At 47.3% G+C, this 24,311-nt stretch overlaps 2 protein-coding genes and 1 non-coding gene across 5 annotated transcripts; 2 read left to right on the forward strand and 1 right to left on the reverse strand.

Moving 5' to 3' along the window:
* The first annotated feature begins 429 nt into the window (after nt 1-429).
* On the forward strand, nt 430-1,358 carry LOC123168514 (ubiquitin). Its single transcript, XM_044586396.1, has 2 exons — nt 430-625; nt 762-1,358. Exons 1-2 carry the CDS (start codon nt 523-525, stop codon nt 1,076-1,078), a joined length of 420 nt encoding a protein of 139 aa, XP_044442331.1. The 5' UTR covers nt 430-522; the 3' UTR covers nt 1,079-1,358.
* A 6,217-nt stretch (nt 1,359-7,575) lies between these two features.
* LOC123166934 (uncharacterized) lies at nt 7,576-10,759 on the reverse strand. 3 transcript variants are annotated; one of them, XM_044584757.1, is made up of 5 exons: nt 10,606-10,759; nt 10,450-10,523; nt 9,812-10,363; nt 8,163-9,713; nt 7,576-8,076 (listed from the first exon to the last, which is right to left on the reverse strand). In XM_044584757.1, exons 4-5 carry the CDS (start codon nt 8,942-8,944, stop codon nt 7,821-7,823), a joined length of 1,038 nt encoding a protein of 345 aa, XP_044440692.1. In that variant the 5' UTR covers nt 8,945-9,713; nt 9,812-10,363; nt 10,450-10,523; nt 10,606-10,759; the 3' UTR covers nt 7,576-7,820. The 3 variants fall into 3 exon arrangements, with proteins under 3 accessions (XP_044440692.1, XP_044440691.1, XP_044440693.1); XM_044584756.1 differs by lacking the exon at nt 9,812-10,363 and having other exon boundaries at nt 10,606-10,745; XM_044584758.1 differs by lacking the exons at nt 9,812-10,363; nt 10,450-10,523 and having other exon boundaries at nt 10,606-10,745.
* Nucleotides 10,760-23,828: 13,069 nt separating this feature from the next.
* TRNAF-GAA (transfer RNA phenylalanine (anticodon GAA)) lies at nt 23,829-23,901 on the forward strand. Its single transcript has one exon. It is a non-coding gene; the product is annotated as a tRNA-Phe (tRNA).
* Nucleotides 23,902-24,311: the final 410 nt, after the last annotated feature.

A 24,311-nucleotide genomic window follows, 5' to 3' on the forward strand; every position in this document is an offset into this window, starting at 1 on the left:
CCCTTGTCCGTTCTGAACTCAACAGCGGTGACGCTTTGCTCCGCTCCCCTCTCCTGCGGACGTTGTCATGGTATTTAGGTTTCCTATTGCTTGGTTTGGTGTTGTGTTTCAACTTAGCTTCCTACATGCGATTAAAACGTTTCAGTGCCACTGTCACACTTTCTTGCTACTGGGTCATCTTAGGATTCCAAAATAAGACTCGTTGATACTACGGCCCAGAACTACAACCGATGGCAATTAAGGCTCGGTGGTTTTCCTTTTCCCCCACGAGAGACGAGATAGACCACGACGGTGGTGGAAGGGTTACTTTCTTTTCGTAGCGGCCGCGTCTACTCCACCTCCACGTTACTCCTACCATCGTCGGTTGAGAATCGTTGAAGAAAAGAACTCCATGTTGGGTTACTATAATTTCGTAGCGGCCGCGTCTCTGGTTCGCTACAAATATAGGCCGGTGAGAGGAGACACGATCATCAGATCGAACAAGTGAGGGAGCAGTTGATCAATCGGCGAAGAAAAGAAAAGATGCAGATCTTCGTCAAGACCCTGACGGGGAAGACGATCACGCTCGAGGTGAAGAGCAGCGACACTATCGACAATGTCAAGGCCAAGATCCAGGACAAGGAAGGTACGTATACCACCGTCGGGCAATCTCATCGTGTTCGCGGCAGCGATCAACCTCATCGCCGGTGGCCGGCCTTCAATGTACGCGGCAACTAGCATCTATGGACCATGCTAAACTGCTGGTTATCATTGATTTGCAGGCATCCCTCCGGATCAGCAGCGCTTGATCTTCGCGGGGAAGCAGCTGGAGGACGGGCGCACCCTGGCCGACTACAACATCCAGAAGGAGTCGACGCTGCACCTGGTGCTCCGCCTGCGGGGCGGCAGCCGCGGCCAGTACATCATCATGGACCCCAGCCTCCTGCAGCTCGCCCTCAAGTACAAGGAGAAGAAGATGATCTGCCGCAAGTGCTACGCGCGCCTCCCCCGCGGCACCACCAACTGCCGCAAGAAGAAGTGCGGCCACAGCAACGAGATCAGGGCCAAGAAGAGGTTCCTCGACAAGCATATCATGTGAAGAAGAAGAAGAAGCAGCAGCAGCAGCACAAGGCCTATATATATCCACCGCCGTCCAATATGATAGATTTTCGTGTTATATAGTACTCCCTCTGTAAAGAAATATAAGAATGTTTAGAGTCTAAACACTCTTATATTTCTTTACAGAGGGAGTAGTATTTTACAGTAGTATTTTCTACATATAGGAAGATAGTCTTAAGTCTTACTAGGTTCTAACTAATAGTCCGCATCGATCGGATGCGTGTATCGAACCATTACTGCGAGTTATTATGGATGTCTAATGATGATCGTTTATCAAATTGCCGGGATGACGACTACACATCTGTGCAGAGATTTTGTTTGTCTGCCTTCGTTAGCCAACATAATTATTTCTGAACGCCACAACCACAACCGTAATCTCCTGAACACCTTATTGTGCTTGAAAGTTTTGTCCATGGGCAGTCCAATGGCAAAAAAACAAACCAAACTTTACTCATTTGCAGATCATGGGAGCATACTGGATTGGTTAGACACCTGAATGGCGTCTCCTCCGGAGGTGCTCTATGACGTTTGCTTTGTAAGATATGGCAATGTCGAACATATATGCATGTGATTCGACCATTACATAATCTAGTAGAAACCCTAGAATATCTCAATTTTTTTTATTGGAGGCATTATGCACTTGAATATGCCGCCTCCTCCTCACCACAAAAAGAGCTAGGGTTTCTCCCTCCCGCCGGCGCCGCCGCAGATCCGCTCCTCTCCGGTGGTCATAGGGCCATCGGGGCGCGGTGGATCTCGGCAAGGGCCGGCGGGAGGGCTCCGTTTTTAGTCGTTTCATTTAGTTTTGCTAGGGTTTGTGTCCTGCTCAGGAAGACGAGACGGCGGCGGCTCCCTGAAGATGGAATAAAGGTCTCCCCGCCTAGACCCCGTTCCGGCGGTGTGTCTAGCATCGTTGGTGGGCGTGTGGAGGTGTGTCTCCGGCGGATCTATCTTTGGTGGATTTGCTCAGATCTCGTCGTTGTTCGTCTACGCTCGTGTGTCTTCGAATTGGATCCTTCTGATCTATATTATTCTTCATCTGCGGCGGTTACTGTACTGGTACGCTGGTCCTACGGGGCCTTAGCACGACGACTTCCCGACTGTCTACTACAACAAGTTGTGCCCGACTCCGGCGATGGAGGGGCGATGATGGCGGCGCGCCTTCGGCTCGCTTCAGTGCTTGTAGTCGTCGCTAGGTGGTCTACGGATCTGGATGTAATTTTTTTATTATTTCTGGTATTCATTGTACTGTCATGATTGAAGATGAATAGATTGAAAATTTTCTCGCAAATAAATAAATAAATAAATTATGCACCTGAATATATCATAATACCAACAATAATCACTGATGTATCTTGAACGGAGGCGCCAGACACGGACACCTCGTGACATCCAGCATGTAAAACTGCTGGGACAATGGAACGGCCATCGTCTAAAATTCATGTCTGAGATTTTTATACTTGTGCTTTATTATTCTAGGTGAGTCTTGGTTCTAAACCAATAATTCTAGAGCAGACACGTTTACGTATACGTAAGTGTAAGCTTTTATGCCTTGACCCCAACTGAACTTTACGGTGCTTGCTTGATCCTAATCGTAGAATTTACTGAAGCGCGACGGATCAGTCGGCGTGATGGGTGTGTGGCGGACGGGAGAAATCCCTGTCGGCTTGGTTGGCACCGACGCGGCGACGCCCGTGGGCGCCATCGTTTCTGCTTGAAGGGCGTCGGGTATCCCCCTCACCCATGCCTCTCAGCGTACCGGGGGAAACCCTAGGACCAGTCCGGGCAGCAGCGTCGTCATCGTCGCGTTCCTTCCTGAAGGTGTTGCTTGGTATGCGATGATCCGAAGTGCTAGGAGTCTAGTGGAAATTTCTGGAGGACGCGGCGGCAGCGGATCATCATCATTTTCGTCGATCCGACTCTGTGGTCATTAGTTTCTTTTTCCTTCTTTTTTATTTCTTTTGGGTGCGCTTGTGCTGTCTGCCCCAGCAATGGATTCTGAGATGTACCGGGTCGTTGCTATATCTATATAGCGGGATGAAAGCCTATTTCGAGAGAAAAACAAATTTCCCTCAATTGTCATGTGAAAAAACAATACAAATAATTTACAAAAATTGCAACGTTTTGGAAACAGAAAATATTCTCAAATTGCCATGAGACTATATGAAACACAATTCGAAACATTTTGCATTGTGAGTATTTTGCATTTTCTCTTGGGAAAAAAAGAAATTAAACAAATATCTACATTTGCCAGGTGACTAAGAAGATACAAGTACAACATTGCCATGATTTAGAGGATCAAAGAGGCATAAAATTGTGATGATAATATTCTTAAAAAATTAATCAACAATTGCCATATGGGAAGAAAATTGATATCTACTACAATTTGCTACAGACACAAAAAAAACAAATTTGGCATCTTACATAAAAAATAAGAATCTCCGGTTAATTGGGCCTGCCAGCCGACTAAAGCCCACTAAGTCGAAAACGCAGACACAGTGAATCGATACAGGTTGGCTTTACCGTTTCTCAAAAAAAAAGTTGGCTTTAACCTTCTAAAAACTAGTAATCGTGTACGTGCAAATGCACGTATCTAAAATTGATCCTTATTCAGTTTTTACGCTGGTAATAAATCTAAAGAAGAACATCACTAAATAACATATATCCTTTATTCAAAATTGTTGCCACACCCCAGAAATGCAAAGAAAACAAAATTCCAATTATCATTTGCATGCAAGCCACATATCGATCAAAGCAAATAGTGGGAAAAATATATTTCAAGCACAGGAAACTTGTAGTTTTTGTATGCACAATTTTATCTGACCGAGCTAAGCGAAATCATCGAAGTTCTCCTTGCATATACAGTTTTATAATTTATAAATATAATTCTTCACTTTCCAGATTTAAATATCAAGGAATCCTGCTACTATAGAGATCTTATTTGAAGATGAGACCATTCAAACATGTTCACACAGATTTTTTGTTACAGCAATATGTTCACATGGTTCACAACAAACAGCAATTACGAACTCTTTATATTAGTATTTGAATTATACATCGGAAAACTGAATTCAGGTCTATGCCTATATGATTGGCTTACAATTCCATGCATGACTCGATTCCATTGTTTGATGCTCCATCCAGCTCTAACTCTTCCATATAACAAGACATACTTTGTATCACTCTTCACATCTTCTCATTGATGGCAAAAACATGACTATTGTGGCAACTACGCCACCGCTTCATATCCAAACACAAGATGGAAGATGGGAAGTACCTGTCAGCATCTCCCTTACTCCCAAGATTATGCTTCCGCCTCTCTTTTCTCCCCTTCTCCTGATTCTTTTTGTCAAACAAACAACATGAGTTGAAACTCAACCAAGCAAAACAGAAAAGACAAAGAAAATATAAAAAGCATGAGTAAACCTTATATCACTTAAATGCAAAATCAGGGATATCGTGGGTGCCCTGCCGCTGATTATGTTGCACTTGTTGGACAGCTCAACCTGCACACCATGTGAAATTACCTAGAAGGTTCAGCTCTGGTGGTTCTGCAAGCAAATATCTTGTCTGGATATAATAGTTCTTGGGACAAACCTGAAAACTTTATTAGATGCCTCTATGCACTATGAGGCCTTGCAGTTTTAGGTCGCCCCAACAGTATGGGCATGGAAATCAGGTATCAACCTGAAATTATGTAGGAAGATTCTATATATTTTTGTAGGTGGAAGAAGAAATTTCGATTAGTAGTTGCCACAGGTATATATGTACTGAAGCATTGTACATACTGTATTATATATCAATCCAGTAAAAGTGGCGACAAGGCTATCCATATTGCAACATTTTACAAATACTAAGATATTTGGTCAAGATAACACATCGATTCACAAAACCATGTCCCCAAAAGTGAGATCATCCTTCTGCATATTTGCACGGCAGCACATTATAGTCAGACATATGGAAGAATTATTTGCATGCCGAAATCATACCATTAGAATCCGTTAATATGAAGAAATATATACTTTTCTAATGTACTTCAATCATCAAAAGCATACTGGTTAAGAAATAGGAGTTAATCTGAAGCATGTGTCTTGTTCTTAACTTCTCTCTGGCTGTTGCTCACTCCTCCTTCCAGTATTATACTCTGTTGACATCCTCTTTCAGAAACACATTCAGTCATGGGGCAGCAGCAGCATGATCATAAGGCTTTGGATATTGCTAGAAAGAATCACATAACGGTCATTCATGGGGCAGCAGCAGCCTGACCTGTTCAATACCAATTTGGACGCATTCACAACCTAAAAAAACACGGTTGGTGATCTGCAGGTGTGTCTGTGTAACAAGAAATAATAAGAAATGCTATCAGTATATCACAAATGAAATATTTGGTTGCTTTCTTTGACGTTTAACAATCAAATGTTTTGATGTCACCAAACATATAAGCAGCTAACTTTTCACGCAATAATAAACTTGAATAGAGACGGTGAAAATGCTTGAGCAATTAATATGTACACAAACAATACCTTGCTCAAAAGGATTTATGAGGTAACATTGGATGATAATTAAGAAAATCAAATCATCAACCCATCTGTAGCTGAAAAAAATGATATGGCATCTGTAGGCTCGCCTCTCCTAAACTATAGCTTGGAGATGAGTTCTTAAATCTGCATCAAATCACATGATAAAAGAAACGAAAAGGTGCCATAGCACCCGGGTGCCCCGGCACCCCCTAGTACAGTGCGTTGAGCAATTCTAAGATTCCCACATGAGTCTGACTACTTGGACAGCTTTTGCAGTGGGTGCACTGTGATAGCAACAAATTAATCCATCACGACCTCAAGTTGTGGGAAGGGAGGCACCTTTTCGATGGAGACAGAGATGAGTTGACAGCACTATTGTAGGTGCTTCTTGTCCATTTTTTTGCATGCGGTGACAGAACTTGTCATGGTCTTAGAGATCCCTGCCTACGTGAACAGTACAGATTCCCAACATATAGCCAGGTCGTTGTCCAGCCCGTGATTCAAAAACAGCAAAAATAACCAACGCAGCACATCACATGTCACTGTTCAAACTTTGTCTCTCTCTCGCACCACATGCACATGCAAAGTCAGTCTTGGTCTAGATAGAGGCAGTGCTAGACTAGACCCAGATTTGTTTGTTTTCTATCCTTATTCTTGGGCTTAACGAGGCAACAAAGCTGCAACGAAATCATTGGCTATAGTGAAGCGCACACATCTCGAAGTGCCATATTCTGAATGAATGGTGCAGATAAGGGGGTGCCTGGGCACCCGGGATCCAAAAGTCCAGTCTCAGAAAGAAACTGAAACCAAAACTACAAGGAAATGCATACATGGATGTTTACCTCTATGTTTCTGGTGTGAACTTTGTAATTCCAATTCTCCGTGTCCCTTTCCTCCAATAGAGACACAAGAAAGTGCCACATCCTAATTGAATCACTGACATCGTGAGAGATGGAGTGTTGTGCGGGAAAGCTACCTCCTCGGCTCTTCCCTGCATTGAAATCTCAACCGGTCAAACATATAGCACTGGTCTTCTATTGCACAGAAGGATTATGCTAGATTGCAGGCAGTCATAAAGGATGCAAGTTCTGCTCAAAGTAGGTAGAATTGGTTGGTGATTTTTTTCAGTAGAACATAAACTGCAGAAAATAAAGAATAATAAAACAGAGAGATTTCTTGCTCATCATAATCACCTCAATCTTCGAGGGACAGCCGGAGGCCTTATCCGCTCCGTATCCCACCCATTGATTTACACTTGGTTGTTGGTGTTGCTGCGGTCAGTGGATGTGGCCGCCCCGGTGAGTGCTGGCAGTTTCCTACGCGGTCAACACATCACACGCGGTATTTGTTCGGGGTGTGAATAGCACTTTGGGGCTTGAGCAGCCGCTTCAGAGGGTGGATATCCCAGATCCGGCGACCCTGAAGTCGTGGAACATGGCGTTGGTGATGCTGACATCGGCTTCCTCGTCTACCCAGCGGAGGGAGACGGTGGTAGAGAGTCAGAGGGTGTGACGATGGCATACGTGTGGCAGCGGTTGAGCAGAGGACCTTTCAGTGGCGTTCCTGCGCGTAAGAAGAGGCCGGCGGCTGGGGAGAATCGATTTTAACCCCCCCAGCTCGCGCGCCTTTGATCTTAAGCCCCCCTCTTCATCTGCCTTTCTCTGAACCCCCAGTTCTGTCTAGTTGTTGATGGTACCCCTTTTGGCATTGTTAACAACTTTGTTAGTATATAACTAACATATAGAAATAGGAATAGACAAAAGTACCCCTTTGTCTGAAAGGCACATCTCTGTACCTTGTCCGAATTTTCCAACATGCTCCACAAAATATTTTGGCCAAATAAGAAATGACATGATTTTCTAAAGCCGTGTGCTATGTTTCAGAAAAAAAATTGACATGACTTTGCTGTAATCATTAGGCTTCCACACAAACAGACTGAAAATAATATAAGGTCACAATGATTCAATGATAGCATAGACAATAATTCAGCCATGTTCTACAGGACTTCATGACAGCAAAATAAGTGAGTTTGCACCTCACATACACAACAATTCAGCCATGTTCTACAGGACTTCAGGACAGCAAAATAAGTGAGTTTGCACCTCACATACAGAGCAAATAAAAGTGAGTTTGCGCCTCACATACACAACAATAAAAGTGAGTCTCCACCCACAGCCGAGTTCATCACAGCCACAAACAAGCTCACAGGTCACTTAATTTCTTCCTTTTAGGTGTCATTTTCTTCTTCTTTTCTTTTGTTGGAGGTTTTGGTGGTGGGGTAGCAGCTTGGCTCCTTGTGACAGGTCCAGGACTAGCTTGAGCTGCAGCTTGGCTTCTTGTGACAGCTCCAGGACTGCTACAAGTGGCATCATTCTTGCTCTTGGTTGGTGTAGATGGAACGGCATTGCTAACTGAAACATCAAACCATGGAGATTGATTCTTTTTCCCCCTACTTTTCCTACAAAAAGAAGCAATTAGAACTATTTTCATGTAAAAGAACCATGGTATTATAGATACAAAACAACAACAAGTACTACTATGTACCTTTTCTTTGTTCCATTTTGAGGACAACCAGCTTCTCTATGTCCTACCTCCTCGCATTTTTTGCATTTGTTCAAGGATCCTTTCCTTGATCCACCTTCCCACCAACTCTTTATCCTCTGTTTTCTTGTTCTTCCAGCACCTTTCTTCTTGCCTATTGGAATTGGTGGACGCAACACAAAGCCTGTGTCCACGTGTGGCCATTGATTCTTGTCCGTAAGGGGCTCAATTACACCTTCATATGCTGCCCTAAATCTGCTAACTGAGTAGTACTCATGTACATAGTCCTCCATGTTAACAAAGTTGCGAGCTTGCAAGACATTTATGAAGGCTAGTGCATGGTCGCAAGGCTTGCCCGTGTGCTGCCATTGCAGACATTTACACTCATGTGTGAGAGTTTTGACCACATGTCTTTCATCCTCTTTGTTAGCATTTTTCACTTCCCCACTCCAATCAGCTGATGCTTTAGCCTTGAGATGACCTAGTCCTCGAGTCTTTGCATTTAGTTGGTGTATGACAAATGGAAGTATTATCCCTGTAAATCTTTCTCCAATCATTCTTCTTTTTCTAAACAGTTCCATAATCATCTCTCTAATCTTATCAGCTAGCTGATCAATCGGCAAGTCCTTGATATCTCGCCCCCAAGCGTTGAAGCACTCGACAAGATTGTTATTTATGTAGTCACACTTGATGGCAGGGTTGAACATGCACCTCATCCATAACAGATTATGGTAATCCCTAAGGTAAGGATATACTTTCTCAGATGCATCAAATACCTTTGCCATGTGATGTTGATATTCTTCCGTTCCGGCCTATATGCCCTAGCAGCAGGCCACAACCTTCCAAACACATCACCATGAAAATATTTCTGAAAATTATGCCACATATGCCTAAAGCACTCTCGCTGCTCAGCTTGAGGATCTTAACAGCATTTTCAAGACCCTTGCAAGCATCAGTACAAACAGCCAATACCGGAGGGTCCCCTATTGCCTTCTTCACTTGATTCATGAACCAAGCCCAATTATCTCCATTTTCAGACTCAATAAAGCCATACGCCACCGGGAACATCCAATTGTGACCATCCAATGCAGTGACTACAGCTAGCTGACCATTCCACTTTCCATTTAAATGAGTTGAATCTATGCTAATATATGGTCTACATCCATTCACAAAACCATCTATGCAAGGCTTGAAAGCGATAAATAGCTTGCTGAAATGCACTTCACCTTCATGTGTGGTCGTATCAATCTCAACAATACTCCCCGGAGACCTCAATTCTATTTCAACCTTATAGTTGTACAACATCCTGAAACTTTCTTCCCAACTCCCATATAAGCCTGTTGCTGCCTTTTTTTTTTTGCCTTTCCACACTGTGTGATAGTTAAGTGTGACATGATGCTCATCTTGCAAGTCTTTAAGTATCTTCACAGCACCAACGGTTGGATCCTTCTTCAACATAGCTACTGCCTTGTTGGCAACCCATGATTGAGATGTCATGCTAGTCACTTTTCCACTCGTTGAACTACAAATATGCTCCATTTGATGCTTCACAACCTACAACAAAAAATGGTACAGATCTGAAGGTTATTACTATGACAAAAAATGGTACAGATCTGAAGCAAGAAACATATAAAGCACAAAAAGGCAATTACCATCACACAATTTTCATCCCTTCGCCAACTAGCAGTTAAAGCCCATTTGCAAGGGTCACCTATTATGGATTGACCTTTGCAAAAAGCCCGAAACCTCCCTGGCTCATTTTTTTGGTGCCATATTCAAACTCTCCATTGACAGCCCACTGTTTTAAAGCCTTTCTAAATTCAACCATGTTAGGATAAGGTGTCCCTATATCCATGGCTGGGTTTCGTTCATCCCAGGCAATAAGTGGCTCCTCTGGAGCCTTATCATCAACAACAATATCTGCATCTTTGATATCATGTAAGTCAGACTCCACAGCAGGAGTAGGAACGGCAATAGAACGAAGCTCAGTTGCTCTCTCATCCGGTTCTGTTTTTAAACCAAATAGAGCAAACATGGCTTTCTCGTCCGGCGGTTTTTCATCCCCATCATTTTCTGGTTCAATCACAACACTTGACCAATCAATAATAGCACTACCATTTTCTACTTCATTGCATGAGATCGCCCCCGCGGTTAGGTTTATCACACTGGATTGGTTAGAATCATGCACAGACATTGCATCGATCCTATTCAATATAGATAGAAAAAATCAGAAAATTCACACACCAAAACTCATGCATACATCAATTAGAACAGGGGAATATGATGTTACCTTTTCAGATCCATCACACCCCTTAGTCAATCCAGCCCCTCCCACTCAAATCCCATGCCAATCCCACACAAGACCTAGGGTTCGAGGATTTAGAAACTGTACTAGAGGAAGAGCCCAAAATCAGTGAAAAATAGAAGGGGGGAGAGGTTGTCTTACCTTGGGCCAACGATGGGAGGCGGCGGATGGGGGGAAACGCGGCGGAGCAGGGAGTCGGACGGCGGGCGCAGCGGCTGTGGCGACTGGCGGCGGCTAGGTCAAGTCGGGGAGGGGAGATAGAATGGGGAGAACGGGCCAGGCCTCGGGCCTCTTCTGTCTGCGTTTGAGGAAGTGTGGACGAGGGCAGATTTGGCAATTTGATATTTGGTAAGTCCAGTTTCCTTATGTGCTAAATTAAGAGATAACAGCGCAGGAGGGGCAGGGGAGCGAAGATTAGGCTGCATCGGGGGGTTCAGAGAAAGGCAGATGAAGAGGGGGGCTTAAGATCAAAAGCGCGCGAGCTGGGGGGGTTAAAATCGATTCTCCCCGGCGGCTGGAAGGATGTGGCGAAGGCGTGCGCATGGCGGCGGCCGGGTGCGTCGGCCTGTCGGGACATGCGGCGGGGAGGAGGAGCAGTTTTCTAATGGAGCGCGGCACTGCAGGCGGCGCCCCCGCGTTCGTGCATAGATGCGGCGTTGAGGGGAGCAATTTTCTAATGGAGCCACGAGCGGGCACGGGATTAGCAGTGAGGGTGAGCGGTTCTGGACGGGAAAATATTCTGTAGAGCTTAGGCTTAGGTGCACCCCCTTATCTAGCCATCCATCTCTGCATCGTGATTCATGCAAGAATTTTTCTTTTTTTTTCTTGCAAGTAAAACAACATATGAACTTCAAACTTAAATGAGAGCAGAAGATTTAATATACGTAGATGAACACAAAAGGCATGCAAATTTAAATGAGAGCAGAAGACATAGTTCCTACATAAGTCAACCAACAATTTCCTTTGGTGAACCAAACTGTGATTGGAACGGTTAGGAGGACAGTGGTATCCCGAGCCCACCAAGATTCAATTCCTAGACTTGACATTGATGCTCGTATTTTATGGATTTATTTCAGGCTTCTGGTGATGTTCATTCAGTGGGAGGCGACATTCCCGTTGACTACGAGGTGCCTATGATGACTTCGTAAAATCTCAAGATGTTATGCCGGGTCAGTCTCTTGAAGGTGCTCATAGGAGTAGGGTGTGTGTGTGTGCGCGTTCTTAGGGGTGAGTGTATACTCGTGTATGTGAACAACTCGATTGTACTTTGTAAAAGAAATTCCTTTGAAACCTTGCTATTTCTATAGGAGCCCAAATAAATTGCCCTAGCTTTGTTCATGTGCTTTGTCAAATTAATCTCATGTCCTTCTCTAATGATCAAACAAAGTTGTGACTATGGTACCTAACTCTGTTTTTTCTCTGATCAGCATGGACATAATGACACTGTTGGCATGTTCCTGCCGTGCAACATCCATCCAGTTTTGCTGCTACTCCCTGTAAAAAAATATAAGAGCGTTTAGATCACTAAAATAGTGATCTAGACGCTTTTATATTTCTTTATGGAGGGAGTACTAACTTTGGGCATAGGCAGCTGACGGAGCAGGCAACTCAAGGTTCCGAAGAAAATAATGTGAGCAAACTTAAGTTGTAGCTTTAAATTTATATGCATATCGTAAATAAGATTTATAATTTTTATCTTGAACTTGCAAATGATTTTAGCAAGCTACCTCCAATTTCAATATGATCACGTACCTGCTGTTAATTGACAGAGGTGCGGGCTTGCGGTGGTCGTGGCGACGTAGATCTGGCTGCCGAGGGTGGCATAGGGTGGTGATGGTGATCCTTCTTCTCCTGGGTTCGGGGCATCGGTTGGCGGTGGCCTGGACCTAGGGATCGTGCTCGGGGTGGACCAGATTTGGGCCCGAGGCGGGTCAAGGCTGTTGCTCCGGGTAGGAGTGATTGGACGTGGTCCAGGTGGTGAGGTTGAGGTTCCTCTGCTCGCGTGCATAGTGGTCGATAGTGGAGCTTGCGACAGCCCTCCCTGTGCACAAGCTGAAGCTGATGGACACCGACACGACAAAGTTCCAATGCAACGTCAACAAGGAGGTAGGTGTCGGGGACCGGTACACCGTATACAAGTGACATGTCGACCCTGTGACCTCGATCTCCACAACGACCGTTCCCACGCAGAGGCCCCGCTGTGCACACGTTGTTAAAGGGCAGAGAGTTTTTAGCTCCGCCACGAGTGCTTCAGGTGAAAGCCTAAGGCCCAGTTGGGTCGGGCGACGGTGTCGACGTCGTCACTTTCCTCTTTGGGGCTTCGCCTTGAAGAACTTTGGATCCCGTTCACGTGCTCCATGGGCTGGTCATTTGTGACATTGCGGTTGGCAGGTGTCCGTCCGGCAATGTGGTTCCTGCGCGGCGTTTTGTGTGGCAACGATTGCGCCTTCAAGTTGAGCTGGTTTGCTGCTGGGTGTTGGTAGTCTGGTTCTTCTGGCGTATTCAAGCCGTCGCCGCCTGACCTTGTCTTTCTGAAGTCGGAGCTGCTGAGGAGGTGGCCTTGCGGTGACGATGACATGCGACACATGGTTGACGCCCCCGATTTGACCGTACACTAATCATGCACGCAAATGTGTACGATCAAGATCAGGGACTCACGGGAAGATATCACAACACAACTCTAAAACATAAATAAGTCATACAAGCATCATAATACAAGCCAGGGGCCTCGAGGGCTCGAATACAAGTGCTCGATCACAGACGAGTCAGCGGAAGCAACAATATCTGAGTACAGACATAAGTTAAACAAGTTTGCCTTAAGAAGGCTAGCACAAACTGGGATACAGATCGAACGAGGCGCAGGCCTCCTGCCTGGGATCCTCCTAACTACTCCTGGTCGTCGTGAGCGGGCTGCACGTAGTAGTAGGCTCCTCCAGTGTCGTAGGAGTCGTCGTCGACGGTGGCGTCTGGCTCCTGGACTCCAGCATCTGGTTGCGACAACCAGGTAGAAAGGAAAGGGGGAAAAGAGGGAGAGAAGCAACCGTGAGTACTCATCCAAAGTACTCGCAAGCAAGGAGCTACACTACATATGCAAGGGTATATGTGTAAAGGGGCATATCAGTGGGCTGAACTGCAGAATGCCAGAATAAGAGGGGGATAGCTAATCCTGTCGAAGACTACGCTTCTGGCAGCCTCCATCTTGCAGCATGTAGAAGAGAGTAGATTGAAGTCCTCCAAGTAGCATTGCATAGCGTAATCCTACCCGGCGATCCCCTCCTCGTCGCCCTGTTAAAGAGCGACCACCGGGTTGTATCTGGCACTTGGAAGGGTGTATTTTATTCAGTATCCGGTTCTAGTTGTCATAAGGTCAAGGTACAACTCCGGGTCGTCCTTTTACCGAGGGACACGGCTATTCGAATAGATAAACTTCCCTACAGGGGTGCACCACATAACCCAACACGCTCAATCCCATTTGGCCGGACACACGTTTCTGGGTCATGCCCGGCCTTGGAAGATCAACACGTCGCAGCCCCACCTAGGCTCAATAGAGAGGTCAACACGCCGGTCTAAATCCTATGCGCGCAGGGGTCTGGGCCCATCGCCCATTGCACACCTGCACGTTGCGAGGGCGGCCGGAAGCAGACCTAGCCTAGTGGCGTTCCAGTCCAATCCGGCGCGCGCCGCTCCGTCGCTGACGTCAAGAAGAGCTTCGGCTGATACCATGACGTCGAGTGCCCATAACTGTTCCCGCGTAGCTGGTTAGTGCGTATAGACCAAATAGCCAGACTCAGATCAAATACCAAGAACTCGTTAAGCATGTTATGTTGAAGTAACCGCGGACGCCGTCCAGGGCCAGGCCCACCTCTCACCTAGGCGGTCTCAACCTGCCCTGTCGCTCCGCCACAAAGATCCACTTGCGGGTACTCCTACGAGCCGACCCGACTTTAGTCACCACAGGTATCATGTATAGAGTATATAAGTATATACCCGTGATCACCGCCCAAGTGATCACGGCCCGATAGTATAGCACAGCAGACGGACAAGAATGTAGGGCCACTGATGGAAAACTAGCATCCTATACTAAGCATGTAGGATTGCAGGTAAAGGTAACAACAGTAGAAGCAAGGACAGGCTATGCATCAGGATAGGATTAACGGAAAGCAGTAACATGCTACACTACTCTAATGCAAGCAGTATAGAGAAGAATAGGCGATATCTGGCGATCAAGGGGGGCGCTTGCCTGGTTGCTCTGGCAAGTAGGAGGGGTCGTCAACTCCGTAGTCGAACTGGGCAGCAGCAGCGTCGGTCTCGTAGTCTACCGGAGAGAAGAGGGGGGGAAGAAACAGTAAATACAATGCAAACATAAGCATGACGATGAAAATGAGCGGTGCTAGGTGTGCCCTAACGCGGCAGTAGGTGGTACCGGCGAAGGGGGGGAACATCCGGGAAAGTATTCCCGATGTTTCGCGTTTTCGGACAGATGAACCGGAGGGGGAAAGTTGCGTGTTCGATAGGTTAGGGAGGTGTGGCGGACGAACGGGCTGCGTATCCGGATTCGTCTCGTCGTTCTGAGCAACTTTCATGTACAAAGTATTTCCATCTGAGTTACGGATTAAAAGATATGATTTTCAAAAGAATTTATTAATTTCTGGAATTTAATTAATTATTTAATTTAGTTCAAAATTTGGATTTATGACATCAGCATGATGTCATGCTGACGTCAGCAGTCAACAGGGGTGTTGACTGGTCAACTGACGTGTGGGTCCAGTGGGACCCACCTGTCATACCCTGTTTAGGTTAATTAGTGTTTAGTTAAACTAATTACTGATTAATTAAACTAACAAGTTAATCTGTTTAATTAAGCAGGATTAATTAACTTAATTAATTAATAAATAATTTATTTATTATTTATCTTTTTTAATCCCTTTTTTTTAATTCGTTCTGGGGCTGGGCCCCACATGTCTGTGGCCCAGAGGGGCCATAGCGGGTTTGGTCCAGCGGGTGCGGGCGCACCCGAGCGAACGCTCGCCCGCAGGGCGGGACGAGGACGCCAGGGCACCGTTGGCGGGGCTCGCCGGCGCGGCCAGGGGCCACGGCGGGCGGAGGCGAGGGGTGGCGCCGGTGCGGGCGCAGGACGCGGCCCGAGCGGGCGCACGCCTAGGTGCGGGCGGACCCGGCAAGGCGCCGGAGCAGGGGGCGGTGGCCACGGCGAGGCCATGGCCGGAGCGGGGCGCGCTGGCCGTGGTCAGTGGAGAGGCGCCCGCGGGGAGGAGCGCTGGGCAAGGGGCCGCAGCGGGCGGACGGGGCGTGTGCGCTCAGGCGGGAGCGCGGTGCTACGGGCAATGAGGCTACCGGGCGGGGAGGCCACGGTGCGGGCGCTGTGCACGGCGGGGTGGCCGCGGGCACCAGGCCGCGGGGAAGGCTACGGGGCGAGGGTCGGGCGGAGCTGCGGGAGCACGCGGGCGAGCGTGTCCCGTCGAGGACGACTCCGGCGTGGGGTCAGAGAGGGAGATGAGGGTGGCGCTCACAAAGGGTTGCAGGGGACTGGGCAGCAGGGCTCGAGGTGGGGGGACAGGGACGACGTGCGTAGAGGGAAGCAGGCCGGTGAGGGGGGGGGTCCGGCGAGGTCCAGGCGTCGGCGGTCGTCGCGGGGCGCGGTGGTCTCCTCCTCTCGATCCCGATCCAAATCGGGGGAGAGGGGGGAGGAGATATTTTCGTGGGGGTGGGGAAGTGGGGGTGTCGGTGGAGTACTGGGGGGAGTGGGGGAGGTTATGGCGGCGGGGTGGGCCGGCCTAGGTGCTGGCCTGGTGGGCCGAGGCCGTTCGGCCAAGTTGGGCCACGGCCCAGTGGGGGGGCTCCTTTTCCCTTTATTTTTTGTTAGCTTTCTTTTCCTTTTATTTATTTTCTTTTCTGTTTTACATCATTTTAAAATATTTAGGCATTTTCTAAAAATGTGTTTACTTCACCATAATTAACTATGCCTTATTTGGCACCCACCGAACATTTTTGTTTTGACTTTTGAAAACTTTGGGTGTTTGCCACTATTTAGAATTTAAATTTTGGAACGGTTTCGAATCATTGTGAGGTTAGCAACAGTAACAGAGGTGACGTGGCCTGATTAGCGTGGGATTACTGTAGCATGATTATCCGGGCGTTACAAATCTCCTCCACTACAAGAAATCTCGTCCCGAGATTTAGGAGGTAGTTGGAAACAGTGTGGGGTATTCATCACGCAGGCGATCCTCGCGTTCCCAAGTGGCCTCATCTTCAGAATGGTGCGACCACTGGACTTTGAGAAACTTGGTCGCCTTCTGACGTGTGCGGCGTTCAGCTTGGTCGAGAAATGCGGACCGGATCAATTCGAGCACTTCGTGATCCACTGCTCGGATTGGGTCCTTGAAGCAACGGCGGAGCTGTGACACATGGAACACATCGTGAACCTGAGAAAGGTTCGGCGGAAGCTCCAGTTGGTATGCCACTTTTCCACGCCTTTCGAGAATAGTGAATGGGCCAATATATCGAGGAGCTAGTTTGCCCTTGATTCCAAAGCGGTGAGCACCCTTCATTGGTGTGACTCGAAGATAAGCCTTTTCGCCAGGTTGATAGACCATGTCTTTATGATGACGGTCATACTGACTCTTCTGACGTGACTGAGCAGTCTTGAGATTCTCACGAATAATGCGGACTTGTTCTTCGGCATGTTGGATAATATCCGGACCGAAGAGTGGACGTTCCCCAGTTTCTGACCAGTTCAGAGGGGTTCGGCACTTTTGTCCATATAACACTTCGAAGGGGGCCATCTTCAGACTAGCTTGATAGCTATTATTATAAGAGAACTCAGCATACGGGAGAGATTCCTCCCATTTCTTGCCGAAGGAAATAACACAAGCTCGAAGCATATCTTCGAGAACTTGGTTGACGCGTTCAACTTGCCCTTGCGACTGAGGATGAAACACAGTACTGAATGACAGATGAGTTCCCATAGCTTCTTGGAAACTTGCCCAGAATCTTGAAGTGAATAAGCTGCCACGGTCTGAGCTGATAACCAATGGAATACCATGGAGTGAAACAATCCTGGACATATAGAGCGTTGCCAGCTGACTAGCAGTGATCGTTTCTTTGACCGCCAGGAAATGTGCAACTTTGGAAAGCCGGTCAATGACGACAAGAATAGCATCATTACCTTTCTATGATTTGGGAAATCCAGTGAGGAAGTCCATCTCAACATGGTCCCATTTCCATTCAGGAATAGAGATAGGTTGCAGAGTTCCAGCAGGCCTTTGATGTTCTGCTTTGATACGATGGCAAACGTCACACTCAGCAACATAACGAGCAATGTCTTGCTTCATATTAGACCACCAGAATCTCTGACGGATGTCTTGGTACATCTTTGTACTACCAGGATGGATACATAGGGGCGTATCATGAGCTTCTTTCATAACTTCCTGTGTCATATCCAGGTTTTTCTCTGCACAGGGCACCATTAGGCGGCCCTTGAAGTATAAAGTGCCATCTTCAGCGATAGTGAAGAATGAGGGCTTTCCTTCTGCGAGGTAGCGCTTAATCTTGTGGGCTTCAGAGTCATATCCCTATATTCTCTTGATGGAGTCCAAGAGATCTGGCTCGACAGCCAGGGTATTGAGGGAACCCTGGGGAACAACACGGAGGTTCATCTTGCGAAACTCCTTAGGAGGGGGAGCGAGTGCACCCGGAGGAACAATATGGAGGTTCAGCTTCCTGAATTCTTCAACAAGCGAGGGCTGAACTTTGTGAACCTGGAGGTGGTTGCAGTAAGACTTCCTGAAGTCCTCCAAGTAGCATCGCATAGCATAATCCTACCCGGCGATCCCCTCCTCGTCGCCCTGTTAGAGAGCGATCACTGGGTTGTATCTGGCACTTGGAAGGGTGTATTTTATTCAGTATCCGGTTCTAGTTGTCATAAGGTCAAGGTACAACTCCGGGTCGTCCTTTTACCGAGGGACACGGCTATTCAAATAGATAAACTTCCCTACAGGGGTGCACCACATAACCCAACACGCTCGATCCCATTTGGCCGGACACACTTTTCTGGGTCATGCCCGGCCTCGTAAGATCAACACATCGCAGCCCCACCTAGGCTCAACAGAGAGATCAGCACGCCGGTCTAAACCCTATGCGCGCAGGGGTCTGGGCCCATCGCCCTATGCACACCTGCACGTTGCGTACGCGGCCGGAAGCAGACCTAGCCCCCTTAATACAAGCGCGAGCTTACGGTCCAATGCGGCGCGCGCCACTCAGTCGCTGACGTCAAAAAGAGCTTCGGCTGATACCACGACGCCGGGATACCCATAACTACTCCCGTGTAGATGGTTAGTGCGTATAGACCAAATGGCCAGACTCAGATGAAATACCCAGATCTCGTTAAGCGTGTTATTTATCCGCGAACGCCGACCAGGGGCAGGCCCACCTCTCTCCTAGGTGGTCTCAACCTGCCCTGTCGCTCCGCCACAAAGTAACAGTCGGGGGCCGTCAGGAACCCAGGCCCACCTCTACCGGGGTGGAGCCACCTGTCCTTTAATCACTTGCGGGTACTCAACGAGCCGACCCGACTTTAGTCACCACATGTGTCATGTATATAATGTATATAGTATATACCCGTGATCACCTCCCGAAGTGATCACGGCCCAATAGTATAGCATGGCAGACGGACAAGAGTGTAGGGCCACTGATGGAACACTAGCATCCTATACTAAGCAGTAGGATAGCAGGTAAGGGTAACAACTGTAGCAACAATGACAGGCTATGCATCAGGATAGGATTAACGGAAAGCAGTAACATACTACACTATTCTAATGCACGCGGTAGAGAGTAGAGTAGGCGATATCTGGTGATCAAGGGGGGGCTTGCCTGGTTGCTCTGGCAAGTAGGAGGGGTCGTCAACTCCGTAGTCGAACTGGGCAGCAGCAGCGTCGGTCTCGTAGTCTACCGGAGAGAAGAGGGGGGGAAGAAACAGTAAATACAATGCAAACATAAGCATGACGATGAAATGAGCGGTGCTAGGTGTGCCCTAACGCGGCAGTAGGTGGTACCGGCGAAGGGGGGGAACATCCGGGAAAGTATTCCCGATGTTTCGCGTTTTCGGACAGATGAACCGGAGGGGGAAAGTTGCGTGTTCGATAGGTTAGGGAGGTGTGGCGGACGAACGGGCTGCGTATCCGGATTTGTCTCGTCGTTCTGAGCAACTTTCATGTACAAAGTATTTCCATCCGAGTTACGGATTAAAAGATATGATTTTCAAAAGAATTTATTAATTTCTGAAATTTAATTAATTATTTAATTTAGTTCAAAATTTGGATTTATGACATCAGCATGATGTCATGCTGACGTCAGCAGTCAACAGGGGTGTTGACTGGTCAACTGACGTGTGGGTCCAGTGGGACCCACCTGTCATACCCTGTTTAGGTTAATTAGTGTTTAGTTAAACTAATTACTGATTAATTAAACTAACAAGTTAATCTGTTTAATTAAGCAGGATTAATTAACTTAATTAATTAATTAATTAATAATTTATTTATTATTATTTTTTTTAAATCCCTTTTTTTAATTCGTTCTGGGCTGGGCCCCACATGTCTGTGGCCCAGAGGGGCCATAGCGGGTTTGGTCCAGCGGGTGCGGGCGCACCCGAGCGAGCGCTCGCCCGCAAGGCGGGACGAGGACGCCAGGGCACCGATTGCGGGGCTCGCCGGCACGGCCAGGGGCCACGGCGGTCGGAGGCGAGGGGTGGCGCCGGTGCGGGCGCAGGACGCAGCCCGAGCGGGCGCACGCCTAGGTGCGGGCGGACCCGGCAAGGCGCCGAAGCAGGGGGCGGTGGCCACGGCGAAGCCATGGCCGGAGCGGGGCGCGCTGGCCGTGGTCGGTGGAGAGGCGCCCGCGGGGAGGAGCGCTGGGCAAGGGGCCGCAGCGGGCGAACGGGGCGTGTGCACTCAGGCGGGAGCGCAGTGCTACGGGCAAAGAGGCTACCGGGCGGGGAGGCCACGGTGCGGGCGCTGTGCACGGCGGGGTGGCCGCGGGCACCAGGCCGCGCGGGGAAGGCTACGGGGCGAGGGTCGGGCGGAGCTGCGGGAGCACGCGGGCGAGCGTGTCCCGTCGAGGACGACTCCGGCGTGGGGTCAGAGAGGGAGATGAGGGTGGCGCTCACAAGGGGTTGCAGGGGACTGGGCAGCGGGGCTCGAGGTGGGGGGACAGGGACGACGTGCGTAGAGGGAAGCAGGCCGGCGAGGGGGGGGGTCCGGCGAGGTCCAGGCGTCGGCGGTCGTCGCGGGGCGCGGTGGTCTCCTCCTCTCGATCCCGATCCAAATCGGGGGAGAGGGGGGAGGAGATATTTTCGTGGGGGAAGTGGGGGTGTCGGTGGAGTACTGGGGGGAGTGGGGGAGGTTATGGCGGCGGGGTGGGCCGGCCTAGGTGCTGGCCTGGTGGGCCGAGGCCGTTCGGCCAAGTTGGGCCACGGCCAGTGGGGGGCTCCTTTTCCCTTTATTTTTTGTTAGCTTTCTTTTCCTTTTATTTATTTTCTTTTCTGTTTTACATCATTTTAAAATATTTAGGCATTTTCTAAAAATGTGTTTACTTCACCATAATTAACTATGCCTTATTTGGCACCCACCGAACATTTTTGTTTTGACTTTTGAAAACTTTGGGTGTTTGCCACTATTTAGAATTTAAATTTTGGAACGGTTTCGAATCATTGTGAGGTTAGCAACAGTAACAGAGGTGACGTGGCCTGATTAGCGTGGGATTACTGTAGCATGATTGTCCGGGCGTTACAATTCCGGTGCTGGCAGGGCGCAAGCCCAGCGCTCAAATCGTGTAATGCTTGTCGACATAGTCAGAGCTGCCTGGTGTCGGCGCGTGCGGCTGACTGTTTGGCGTCGGCCGGCACAGGCCTCAGCGCTGTTTGCGGTGAGGGCTTCATCAGTGGTCGTCCTCACGGAGGACTGATGACGATGACGTCGAGCTGCAACCTTGACGATGCTTTTCTCCTCGGCGACGTGTGTGTTCTTGTGTGGGCTGCCAAGTCGTCGTGTGTGCCTTATTTTGCGGGCGTGATGTGACGATTTTCACCTGATTTTCCATTAATTAATTGGGCAATTTTTTTTATTTTTTTCCCGCAAAAAAACTGAGCAATTTTTTTCAACCATTTTAATAAATCGGGCGCCAAGAGATCGCGTTTAAAAAAAACTCTTTCCACGAGTGCCCGCGCGATAGCGACAGGACTACCATTGTGCCGCTCCGCTAGGAAAGGCTCGGCCGTTGGTGATCCCTCAGACTAGCCACAATGGGTAGTAAGATAAAGTAGTAACATGGGCATGTTACTACTCTATGTTACTACCTTTATAGTGGGAGTAACATATGTGTAGTAACATGCAATACTTCATTTATTAGGCTATAGACTCATCTTGCGTTGATATGTGTGATGTTACTCATATTAGTAGTAACTAGCTATGTTACTACATGTCTCTCTTTCTTCATTTATTGTTTGCCACATCATCTATTTTATCTAGATATGTGTGATGTTACTATCGATGTTACTCCCATTGTGGGTATTATCAAGAGCTCACGCTCGAGCTTCGAGAGGAGGGAGCCGGCTCACCGGTGCAACAACTGCCGGGAAAGAAGCAGACCTGGTTCTACCTACATGACCGTGTGTCTGCACGTCGCCTGTGTCAAAAAGTTTGCTCACCGGAATCATGGCACCGGCGACGGCTCTACTACTGATATACCGCGCAAAGAGGGGCGAGAGTGAGTTGGAGCGCATCATTCTCGGACTAGTTCTGTTTTTTCTTCTTGCGGGTTATTCTCGGACGCGAATTTTTGGGACATGGTGTCACGCGAGGTCTTAATCTAGGCCGGCCATTCGTGCTTTAAGATCCTCAGATTATATAGCGACTTTGGATACTGATGTACGGTATTCTATATACGCATAAATACTGGGCTAGAATACGACGCTTCACTGGGGCCAGGGGAGTTAAATGTGGGCGTATTTATACCTTGGCCACGTCAATTACTAATGTTCCAAAACAGGTCAGGGATATCATTACTGGGGTACACCCAGGTACTAGCTGTCTGTGAGGGAATAACTTCATGGATTAATGTTGCATCTGCCGAAGGTTGTCCTGTTCATGCACTTTCAAGAAAAGGCTGTCCTGTCCATCTCCTAACGTTAGAGTCCTGCATGCAAAACCCCACAAAAAATAGTCGCGCATGCAAAGGTCTGCTCCTATTACGAGAACGAGCGACAATCAGTATGTGCATGGAGTAGTAGTTTTGTAGATAAGTGTAAATATAGGATAGGTAATGTCATCAGGAAACAACTTTGATTATCACGGGATACTCCAAAAAGTATATCAAATCATCATTTTGAAAAAAAATGCAGTCGATTATTTGTTTTAGGTGGACTAGTTTAATCTTATGTAGTGGACATATTTTAAAAAATTAAAATCTTGGATTTCTAAAATTTTAAATTTTTTACTGCAATTTAGGAACCTTAATCATGTGTATGCACATGCATAACTTTAATATGGAGATAGACCTAACCTGATTTAGCATAGTTAAAAGTTCACACTAATTAGCTTACTTAATACACATTTCTGTTGCAGCCATAGAGGGTGGTGCACTCGTAAATATGTAATGGGGCAGCACGTAGTAAGACAAGAGGGTAGTGTGGTGCATTAATCCTAGTAAATGAGTTGGTCAGGTGTGTTGCAGGACTGCTTCAATGAAACACTAACTTCAACCTCGTTTAGCTGTGGGGCATGCACACTTATTGACTGATAGATACAATGCATATACAAGATCAATTCGTCCCACTAAATTCTATATACGTGAGACACGGCACAAATCCCAAAGAAATAGAGGGTGTGGATTCCAGCCTCGCGTGGCACCATATCTACTCAAGAATTATCGGTTATTCTCGGGCTAGTTCTTGGTGTGGTTAATGCTGCAAAGCCTTTAATTTCCTCCAAAAGAAAACTTGGGGGTTAATTAAACAATTCGCTAATGAGGCAACGGGACCATTCCGTAGTATGTAGTACTGCGGCTACTGCCTAAACCGCCTGTGTTCTTACGGTTGTTCCACAGATCATAGATTTCCTTCTTCCATGTCAAAGAGACATTGTCAAGTACGTACAAATAAATACATCTCGAGAAGTCTATGCTAAGGTTCCAAGGGATGCGCAATACTGATGTACATTGACTGGTCGCTGCCACGTGGAGATTATGGGGTCTGCATGAGCAACAAAATTTGAAGAGCGCTTATGTAAGTATAAGGCAAATATGAAGTGAGTCCGAATCCTCAAATAAATATGTAGGACTAACAAAATTTTCGCAAAGCGGGGATAGCTCAGTTGGGAGAGCGTCAGACTGAAGATCTGAAGGTCGCGTGTTCGATCCACGCTCACCGCAATCTCTTTTTCTGCCTCCCTTATCCCGTCATTTGTTAAAACTAAATAAAGGTAGGTTTTCACATAATTTACTTTACTTTTCAAACATATCTTGTTTGAGTTTTACTCAGCTAATGCTTTTCAAACACTGCCTTCTTTGTCTCGTCATTTGTTAAGACTAAATAAAGGTAGGTTTTCACATAATTTACTTTACTTTTCAACATATCTTGTTTGAGTTTTACTCAGCTAATGCTTTTCAAACACTTAAACAACAGGGTCAGTATTGTTTGGATTGAAGATACATCAGGTTAGAGCGCCGGGTTTTCTTTTCAAGGTCACATTTGGTTTTTACCATTTGTTTTTTCCTTATCTTCTTTCCACATCATTTGCTGGATTTTCAAATATAGTTGGAATAATTATTCACATATCTCA

Source organism: Triticum aestivum, chromosome 7D (assembly GCF_018294505.1).
Source record: "Triticum aestivum cultivar Chinese Spring chromosome 7D, IWGSC CS RefSeq v2.1, whole genome shotgun sequence".
Taxonomy (NCBI): Eukaryota; Viridiplantae; Streptophyta; class Magnoliopsida; order Poales; family Poaceae; genus Triticum; species Triticum aestivum.